This window comes from Mustela erminea, chromosome 20 (genome assembly GCF_009829155.1).
Source record: "Mustela erminea isolate mMusErm1 chromosome 20, mMusErm1.Pri, whole genome shotgun sequence".
Lineage (NCBI taxonomy): Eukaryota > Metazoa > Chordata > Mammalia > Carnivora > Mustelidae > Mustela > Mustela erminea.
The window spans coordinates 22,583,309-22,593,294 of NC_045633.1; the positions used below are offsets into that span (position 1 = coordinate 22,583,309).

A 9,986-nucleotide genomic window follows, 5' to 3' on the forward strand; every position below is an offset into this window, starting at 1 on the left:
CAGGGGACAGTGGCAAACAGCCCTCTCTCTGTGCTGATGGCTCCAGGAAGACCTAAGGGAAAGCAGTGAGTGTGGCTGGAAGCCAGCTGGTGGCCCCCCCTGTGCAGGAGAAGGTTCTGGCCCCTTTCAGCGAACCCCATGGCCTCGGGCAGGCTCCCTGTGGGTGTGACCCCTCCTTTTGGCTACTTATCTCGGAGGCCCTCCTTCCTCCCCATTCCTGGCCACGGGAACGTCTTTCTCCATCCCTCCCATCCAGGGAATCTCGTCTACCTTGATAAAGCCTTCTGTGCCCCATTGTCCCCAGGGGAAGCTGGTCACCAGGAAGCCAGGTCCCTGGAAAGTCTTTCCTCCTCAGTCTTGTCTCCCAGGAAGATGAATTATGAGTAGTGAGGTCTGCCAGGGCGAGAGCAGCTTCTGGGCACCCCTTCTTGTGCTGGGGTCCCTGTCACACGTCCACTGCCTCCTTATCATAAAGAGATTGGGAGCTAGGCACCCAGAGACGTGGGGGGGCAGTGTCATCTTTGCTTTCTAAGGTAGGAAAGTGAGGTTGAGAGGGACTTAATGCCTGCAAGTTCCCCTGCTGGGGGGCGGGGGCAGAGCTGGGCTTGACTCAGCCGCCAGCACAGAGATGTCCTTGCTGTCACCCTGCCTTGTGCTGCCCTCCCCACCCCATCCCCCGCCCACCGCTCCCTACCAGAGTGAGGTGGGAGCAGTGGGCTCCGGGGGCCGGGGGTGGGTAGTGGGTAGATATCGCTTAGGGGTCCCCCTCAGGCAAATCCGGCATCTGAAGTGGAAACACCCCACACAAATCAAGGACAGCTGGGCCCGCCCTTGGCCGCAGCCGTCTCCTCCTGCCCCCCTCCTTGCAGGCTCCAGAAGCCCAGCCGGCTGCCTGCGGGAGTGGGTCTAGGGGGTAGGGGTGTGGTTGCAGGGAAGGGAGTCCCAGAAGCCCCGCATGTGTGAAATCTCCCCCAGCTGTGCCCCCCCGGAGGGAAGGACGACGCAGTGTTAGTAATCACTTTCCAGAGTGCGGCAGAGGCTTACACACCCCACCCTGCTGCCCCGGGGACTCCCGCTGGGGGTGCCCACCCTGGGGAGGGCACAGGCTGCGACAGGGTTGGAGAGGAGCATGGGAGGAGCGCACACATAGGTTCTTTCAGCCGTCTGCACACGTGCGCGCGCACGCACATACACACACACACACACACACACAGAGCCAGTCCACTAGTCATGCAACAAACATTCGTGAGGCCGATTCCGAAATGCCCAAATTCAACCTTCAAAAAGATTCTTCCTGAAAGGCTAAACATGGAGTTGCCGTGTGACCCAACAATTCCCGTGCCAGATACATGCCCAAGAGAAAGGAAACGTGTTCACACGAAAACTTGTGTGTGAACGTTCCCAGCAGCGTGATTCCCAGTGACCAAACGCCGGGAACAAACCGGTGTCGCTCAACAGACGACTGGATCACGGAAGGTGGTCCATCCGGGCAGCGGGACGTCCATCAGCCGTATGAAGGAGCAAGGCTCTGACACCTGCCACAATACACATGATCCTTGAAGACATGATGCCGACAGAAAGGAGCCAGTTGGAAAAGACCACGTGTTGTATGATTCCACTTCCAGGAACGTCCAGGACAGGCCAATCTGTAGAGACAGAGAGCAGGTGAGCAGTTGCAGGGGGCTGGGGGAGGGGAGAATGGGCGGCGACGGCTGATGCGGCTGGGACTTCTTTTTGGGGTGATGAGTGTGTTCTAAAATCTACTGTGGTGACGGTGGCACATTATGAATATACTGGAAACCACTGAACCCCACGAGCTAGCTGGCTCAGCGGCATGGTATGGACGTGACCTCTCAGCAAAACTGCTACTCAGCGTCAGGTCTGAGGTCTCCATCTTACAGAAAAGGAACAGGAGGCTCAGGTCGAGCTCCGAGAGTGCACTCCCTCTTGGAGATGGCCCTCTGCCCTCCACCCCTGCTCCATGCTCTCTGCTGCTGCTGTCCTTGGGCTGCTTGCCTGACCATCACCTCTTTCAGAAAGCCTTCCTTGACCTCTCCCTCCAGTCACATCCTTCCACCAGCTGGCTTTCTTCAAGTGCCCACTGGGTGCTAGTTTCTGTTAGGTGTGGGGGTACACTGGTGAGCATATGTCCCAAGGCTGCTACCCTGAGTGTCCCCAGATCTGCACCCACCCTTCACTCAACAGTCGGATGGTGTCTGGAAAGAGGGCAGCAGCTAGTAAACTGTCTTTGTTCTTGGCCTCATTCCCCTCCCCCCAGCAAATTAGTGTCCTGCTGTCCTTGATAAACTTCTGGAAGGTCCTGAAGCAGGTGTGTGGGTGGCGGGAGGGCTGGGGGTCCTGAGGAAAAGGTACTCTCCGTGGGAGAAACAGCATGAGTGAAGAAGGAACAGCATGAGTGACAGCTGGGAGGTGGAAACCCACTGTGCCTGTGCTGGGCAGGGAGGCAGAGGGGACACCACCGTTTAATGCTGGATTCGGAGCCCTGAGAGATGCCTGCTGTGACGGTGGGTGCTGCAGGAGGAGTGGGACCTCAGCCAGTAGAGCTCTAAGGAGAACCAGGCTGTTTGGAACAAATCCCCTTCTAAGCTAGATGAGAAGAAGAACTTCCTGTGACCCTGTGTGTATCAACCTGCACCCCAGACAATGCTGTGCCAGCAACCCGCCCACAGGGATCCTGGCTGAGTCTTGCCCTGACAAGCAAGTGCACGCCTGGTGTCTGGGTCCTGGGCTGGGGCCCTCATCAGCGGTCTTCACCCCATTGGCTCTGCAGAGCCCCCTTGGTCCAGGGCTGCTTCTGGGTGGAATCACTGTGGGTCAGGGAGGCCCCTGCCCCTTGGAGGTACCCCAGGTTTCTGGGACTCTAAAACGGTAATCCTACTTGGCGACCCTCTCCAGCCGCCAGGGCTGTGACCCTGACGAATAGCAAGCCGACTGTCAGCAAAGCGCGCCCTCTTCTCCCCTCGGACTTCCCTCGACGCCCGGGAACCCCTCTGCGCAGTAGGGCCCAGGTCCACGAGCCTCCGTGATCCACTGGCTCCGCCCGCGCACCTGCTGCTCCGCACTGGTCCGGGAGGGGCCGAGATCCGTCTTCTAAGGCACTTCAGTCCTGTCACGGCCCTGAGACCTGACCCGTCGCCGCAGCATCCAGGCGCGTAACGGTGATGATCCTGGAGCCGAGCGGCCTGGAGCCCAGGGTCTCCGAGAGGGCGCGACTGCGTAACCTCTGAGGCTCCAAATTGCGCCTGGGCCTCCACCCGCGCCGGCGAGTCCCCGGTAGAGCAGTGGTCCAGGGGGTGGGGTCACGGGGCTGGGCGGGGCCTCTAGGCCCCGCCCCCGCCCTCTCCCTGCGGCCGGGTGGCGGGGAGCAAAGCAGAAGCCAGGCGCGGGCTGGCTGAGCGCAGCACCGGCCGGGATGCGCTTCCTCCTACACGCCCGGTTTCAGGGCCTGGGCGCGGCACAACCCCATGGCAGGTAGCGGCGGCGTGGGCGGCGGGGTCGGAGGCGGCCAGGGCACGGGGGCCGGGCAGGGGGCCGGTCTGCGGGTGCCGCGTGCGCCGCCGCTGCTCGCCGCGCTGGTGCTCGGCGCCTACTGCCTCTGCACCCTCCCGGGCCGCTGCCCGCCGGCCACCCGCGCCCCCGTGCCGGCCCCCGCGCGTGCTGAGCCGCTCCGCGCCGTCGGCAGCCCCGGGGCGCCAGGCCTGCCGGTGGCCAGCGGCCTCGGACGCCGGCGCTTCCCGCAGGCGCTCATCGTGGGCGTGAAGAAGGGCGGCACGCGCGCCCTGCTGGAGTTCCTGCGGCTGCACCCCGACGTCCGCGCGCTCGGCTCTGAGCCCCACTTCTTCGACAGGTGCTACGAGCGCGGCCTCGCCTGGTACCGGTGAGCGCCCGGCCTGTGCGCCCCGTAGGCTTCGGTGCGCGCCCTGGCGAGTGCTGTGGAACAACAGCATGATGGCCCCCTGGGGTCTCACTGGAGACACGGTGGGGTGAGGTATCCAGGGATCCGGGCTGAGGCCAGCCTGGTGGGGGGCCGAGACTTGACCTCGGGGACGCGGTCCCCCTGCATTGGGTTTCACAGAAAGGAGGAGCGGTCACTGGCCTGGGGGTTTCCAGAAACTTTGAAAAGTTCAGGGAAAACCCTGGTTCGGGGTTAATGAGGGTTCTCAGCAACACTGGAGGGGGGAGTTTCAATCCCGTAGGAGGAGTTTGAAGCTAGGGTGGCTTCAGCAGCGTTGGGAACGCTTCATGCTCATCTGCCCTCCCCCGTTGGATTGCTCTGGGAAAGCATGTCTGACTTCTGGACTGTTACCCCAAGAATTTCTCCTGTAGCCTCCTAGAAAGTGTCTGCCCTCTCCCCCAGAGCCTCAGTTCTGGGAAGAGGACTTCTCCGTGGTTCTGGGGGTCTGGAGAAATTCTGGGTTTTCTTTAGAAAGGGGGAAGAGGAGGGAATTAGGACCCCAGCCTCATGTCAAGGGCTCTGTAGTTGTGCTGCGCCTGTTTGGATGGCCTTGGGGCCATCCAAACCCCACTTAGCAAAAGTGGGGGAGCACCCAGTCCCGGCTGAAGCAGTATGAGGCCCTGCCTTCTCTCTCCTTCAACTGTGTGCAAGCCGGCCATGATGCCCCGTCCCTTCCTGCGGGGAAATGAGGGCTTCCAGATGGAGAATGAGTCACCCCACTCCCGGTAGCTCTCACCTCATCCTCGCCGAGCTATGGGGCAGAGAGGACCCAGCCAAGGTCACCCGGTGAATTAACGGGGAGTGCGGGGTGGCAGGATCCAGACTCTTGACTCCCTAGTACACCAGTGGGCTCTTCCCAGATTCTCCCCCTACCCAACCCACTCCCCAGCCAGTCCCGGAGCTGAAAGCCACTCCTACTTGTTATCTTTGCCTTGTGCCTTAAAATCACTCATGGGTTTGTGGGGGGCCTCAGTGCGAGCAGGGATCCTGGATCCTGAGCTCTGAAGGGTTGCTGCTGTTTGGGGTCCTAGGGAAGTCGGGTGGTGATGGGGAAGCGAGTCCGTCCTTGGATCCAGCTGGCTGATCCCAGCATTCTGGATGCTCAGGGAGAGACAGCCACCCCACTCTGACAGTGCGGCCGCATTCAAAAGCCTCCCAGTCCCTGGCTGCTGCGCAGGGGGAGAGGAAGAGGAGGAAGGAGGGAAAGAAGAAAAGGAGGGGCAAAGGGGCGGAGGACACTCTGTCACCTAGAGCGAACTTCAGAGCCCACTCTGGCCGCCATGAGCGTTGACTACAGGAGCTGCGGTTGGGTGCCGAGCTGAGCTAATGAGGGTCTGCTGCAGGTTTGTCCCAGAGGCTTCTCAGAGAGCCTGGGGTCCGCGGGCCCTGTCTGGCCCCTCTCTGGGTACAGGCTCCGGTGCTGGGGAGGGTGAGGCACCTGAAAGGCAGGGGGTCCTGATTTTCAGCTCTGGGTAGGGGCTCTTGGGATCCTGGAGGGCCCGAGATGGGAGGGGGAGATCCAGGAGCATGTCTAACTCTGGTAGAGAAGAGCCTTTCTCCTTTCTCTTTTTCTGAGCCACCTCCTCCGGAGGGAGGGGTGGATGCAGAGGGTGTAGCGCTCAGGTCCCAGGGGCCTCCATTAGTCCAGAGCTGTCTCCCAGGGCTGGCGAGTACCCCCCTTCACCAGCCAAAGCAGAGCTAGCGGGAGCCAGGCTCACTGAGCTTCTGGGGGGTGTGTGCTGATGTGTGGAGGTGCACTTGCTGTGCTCCCGGCTGCCGTGTGCCTCTGGACCTGTCTGTCCTTTCCACCAGCTGTGAGTGTGCAGTGAGCCTTCGAAAATGCCCACCCCTGCCTCAGTGTCCCCTAAAGCAAAGCGGTTGCCCCGCCCTGGCCATGGTCTGGCAGTGGGACCCTGGGTTGGATTGCCGGAGAGTGCAGAACCCTGTTCTGGTTGGAGAGTTGGGGGAGGGAGGAGAGGAGGAGCAGCCAGTGCCCACAGTGGAGGGAGGCAGGTGGGGGACCCCTGGCTCTGGGGCGCCCAAGCAGCAAATGCAGGAGCAGTGAATATGGGATCTAAGTCTGTGGGGGGAGGGATCTGGGCTTCTGTGGGACTTATCTCCCCCTGCTCACCCGGAGAGAGACTCATGGGACTGGGGACTTGAGGTCCCCACTCCCCCCAGCACTGCAGAGTTCCACACAGAAGCCAGGACTGGTTTCTGCTGGTCCCAGGCCGGGCTGGATGGGGCCCAGCAGAGGTGTAGGACAGAGCTAGCAAGCAGCCAGCAGGGCTGAGGAGGAGAGAGTTGCCCAGGGCTGGACTGAAGCCGCAAGAAAATGCAGTCCAGATGAACTTGGGGCGGGCTGTGGGGGGGTGCCCATAGAGCAGCTTGTCACATGTGTGCCGTGTGGGGGTCAGTGTCTCGTTCCCTCTTTTCCTCCTTACTGTCTCTCACCTCCCCCAAATTCCCACCCCACCCTACCCCATTCCCCAGACCAGGCCTGCGGAGAGTCATTGAACCCAAAGATCTCAGAGCTCAAAGCTGGTGTGTGGCAGGAGGAGGCCCGGAACGTCATCCCTGCTCCTCCCTGCGGTGGGAGCTGAGGCACGTCCACCGGTTTGCTCCTCTGACTTCCTCGGAGAGATGCCTCAGTGGGTGGTGATGTCCCCTGGACTCTTCCTTGTAGCCTCCCTCCCCCCAGGCAGCAGTGAAGGGGAGGGGGATATTCAGAAGCTGAAGTGCCCAGTTGCGAAGGAAAAGAGGGTGCACCCCTGAGGTCACTTGGTGCCTGGGGGATAGAAGGGATGGGAAGAGTGTGTCGAAGGTGGACGGGCTGTCCCTTGAGCAACTGAGGCCGTTGTCGTCCCTGAGGCAGGTGATGAAGGGAGGCCAGTGACTTCTTCTTCTTCCTCTTCTTCTTTTTAAAAGATTTATTTATTTATCTGGGCTGTGGCAGGGGCAGAAGCAGAGGGAGGGAGAGTCCCTGCTGAGCACAGAGCCCAGCACGGGGCTCGATCTCACGATCCCAAGGTCAAGACTTGAGCCGAAACCAAGAGTGGGTCGCTGAACTGAATGGGCCACTCGGCACCCCAGGGATGGTGACTTCCGATGTGGCCTGGCTCACCGTGTCTTTGTGGGTCTCAGCAGTGAGGTTCAGTGTGGGGAGACCTCCCTTCCCTCTTGTGGAAGCCCTGGGTTTCAGCCCTTGGTGTTGTCACCAGCCAAGCTCTCCCTGAACTTCGCCTTTTGGAGGGGGAGGACCGGGGACTACTCCCGACTGGACTCCCAGCGGCGGGAGGCAGGCCGAGAGGTGCAGGGGCTCTGGGAGCAGAATCTGAGCGGACTGCAGGGCAGCGGCTACAGCCCAGGGTTGTAGGCTCGTGTCAGCCCTCTCCTTCCGGCTTCCTCCGTGAGCCTCTGTGTGCCTGCCTATCAGATGGGGCAGTGAGTGGCATAGAGGGAGTCCCAGCTCAGTTGTTCATGAAGATGGGGGAAGCAGAGCTGTCCCCACCGCTTCTGTAGACCCGCTCTGCCTGGAGCCTTGTTTTGGGGTGGGGGGAGCTCCCATAGCTAGCAGACTGTGCTACCTGACCCCCCAGAGCACCTGCAGGGTGTCAGGGAGCCAGTGGCAGGGCCTGGACTCCCATGTATACATTCTTGTCCCACCACCAGCACCATCCAAGCTAAGCAACCCCAACTCGTGGGTCTGTGTGTCTGGGCATCCACGGGACCTGAGTTTTCTTGGGGGTCTGAGCAGAAGGAGGAGACTCAGGCCCAGCCTCCCAGGGTCTTGTGTCTGCAGAGGGGTTCCCTAGGCTGGACAGAAACCTGAACTCCACCCTGAGGGTCAGCTCCCTGGCTGGGGCACAAGCTGTGGGCCAGGTAGAGGCAGCTCCCTCAGAGGACAGGAGGCGGGGCCAGCCCACAGAGACCTCCCCTCCCTAGCACAGGTTCCAACAGCCTCTGCCTCTGTTGACCTAGTTCCCGGCCCTCCCTCAAGGCTGTTTGCCCAGCTGGCCAGGCCACACCCGGCCCTGCCTCGCCCTGTACTACCTGGTTTGCAGGTGTGGCCCCGGGACACTTCTCAGTGCACCTGCTTACCCCCCACCCCACCCCCAGCCCCGCCACCTGCCCAGCCTTCGGAATGGGCTGCCCCAGGTTTGGGGTGGTCAGTGGGCTGTCACCAATCACCTCCCCCAGAACCTTGGGATGGGGTCGGTGCTCCCCTCCCCGACCAGAAATGCTGCAGCCTTGCCCTCTGGGGTGTAAGCCAGGTCTGGGAGGTCCAGGCGGCTGGGGACTTGGGACGAGTCCTCAGGCCACCTCGCTCACTGTTCTCCAGTGTGCGATGGCTCCATTCTGACCCGTTCTGATCCATTCTGATCTGGTCCAGGTCAGTGAGAATTAGCAGGGCTGTAATCAGAGGCCAGAGAGACTGTGCCGGGGAGTGGGGGGGTGCTGCCCTCTGTTGGGGACACTTGTCAGTAAGCAAGGCAGGTGGGGCTGTGTGGGGCACAGGGTCAGGCCACAGGCCTCGAGGGAGATCCAGCAGTGTTGGTTGTGGCTGCAGTCCAGCTTGGGGAGGGTCCCAGCAGAGATGTGGGACCGAGCTAGCTAGCAACCAGCAGGGCTGAGGAGGAGAGAGAGTCACCCGGGCTGTGCTTGGGACACCCAGCCCAAGCACAGGGGAGCCTGTGCTCAGGCCGGGTGTCCTCATGGCCTATATCCCAGGCTGCCCACTCAAGCACCTAGGATGGGTGGGTTTGCTGGGGAAGGCTTGCCCGCCTTGGAGGTTTGGGATGTCCTTGGAGGAAGGGGAGGTTTGTCCTGGGTCTCCTGGGGGCCAGCATTCGCTCTCACCTACTTCTCCTCACCCCTGTCGCCCAGGAGCCTGATGCCGCGCACCCTGGACGGGCAGATCACCATGGAGAAAACCCCCAGCTACTTCGTAACGCAGGAGGCTCCCGGCCGCATCCACAGCATGTCCCCAGACACGAAGCTGATTGTGGTGGTGCGGAACCCCGTGACTCGGGCCATCTCCGACTATGCCCAGACACTCTCCAAGACCCCAGGCCTGCCCAGCTTCCGGGCCCTGGCCTTCCGCCACGGCCTGGGCCCGGTGGACACGGCCTGGAGTGCCGTACGCATTGGCCTGTATGCGCAGCACCTGGACAACTGGCTGCGTTTCTTCCCACTGTCCCGCTTCCTGTTCGTCAGCGGCGAGCGCCTGGTCAGCGACCCGGCCGGAGAGTTAGGCCGGGTACAGGACTTCCTGGGCCTCAGACGGGTGGTCACGGACAAGCACTTTTACTTCAACACCACCAAGGGCTTCCCCTGCCTCAAGAAGGCGCAGGGGAGCGGCCGCCCACGCTGCCTGGGCAAATCCAAGGGCCGGCCCCACCCCCGGGTGCCATTGGCGGTGGTCCAGCGGCTGCGGGACTTCTACCGGCCCTTCAACCGCAAGTTCTACCAGATGACTGGCCAGGACTTCGGCTGGGACTGAGCAGGACAGGCCAGCCCGTGTCCTGCCGGGGGACACTCAGGAACCACAGTTCATGCCCGTCTCCCGGCCAGAGCTGCCCGTGTTCAGATGATGGGTAGAGAAAACTATTTAGGAAATATGGTTTGGATCTGTGTTCTTCCACACAAGCCTTGAAGGCTGCAAGGTGGGGGTTGGAGGGGTCCCCATGCAGGGAAGTGGTCATCACACCAGCTCTCCATGCAGGGCACTGTTCCCCTGCCAGGAGTAGTCCCAAACCCAGGCCTCACACATGACTTGAGGTGTGCAGTGAGCTTGGCCGCATGTAACAGATGAGCCCCTGGGGCTCAGAGAGGTTTAGGGCCTGCCCAGCGACACACAGCTTAGACCTATGGTTCTGGGGGTGGCCCTTGGGCTCTCTGGTCAGCCCTGGGATGCTGAGCTAGGTTGTCCCCATGTTCCGGATGAGGACACAGAGGCCTGGGGCCGGATAAACGTTGGATCTGTCTAGCAACTACCCCTGTGACCTCA

At 61.6% G+C, this 9,986-nt stretch overlaps 1 protein-coding gene and 1 long non-coding RNA gene across 2 annotated transcripts; one reads left to right on the plus strand and one right to left on the minus strand.

Moving 5' to 3' along the window:
• Positions 1-1,271: 1,271 nt before the first annotated feature.
• Positions 1,272-3,285, minus strand: LOC116580512. Its single transcript, XR_004281677.1, has 2 exons — positions 3,070-3,285; positions 1,272-1,646 (listed from the first exon to the last, which is right to left on the minus strand). It is a non-coding gene; the product is annotated as an uncharacterized LOC116580512 (long non-coding RNA).
• A 113-nt stretch (positions 3,286-3,398) lies between these two features.
• On the plus strand, positions 3,399-9,595 carry HS3ST6 (heparan sulfate-glucosamine 3-sulfotransferase 6). Its single transcript, XM_032326828.1, has 2 exons — positions 3,399-3,898; positions 8,864-9,595. The coding sequence occupies exons 1-2, from the start codon at positions 3,486-3,488 to the stop codon at positions 9,477-9,479; spliced, it is 1,029 nt and encodes a 342-aa protein (XP_032182719.1). The 5' UTR covers positions 3,399-3,485; the 3' UTR covers positions 9,480-9,595.
• Positions 9,596-9,986: the final 391 nt, after the last annotated feature.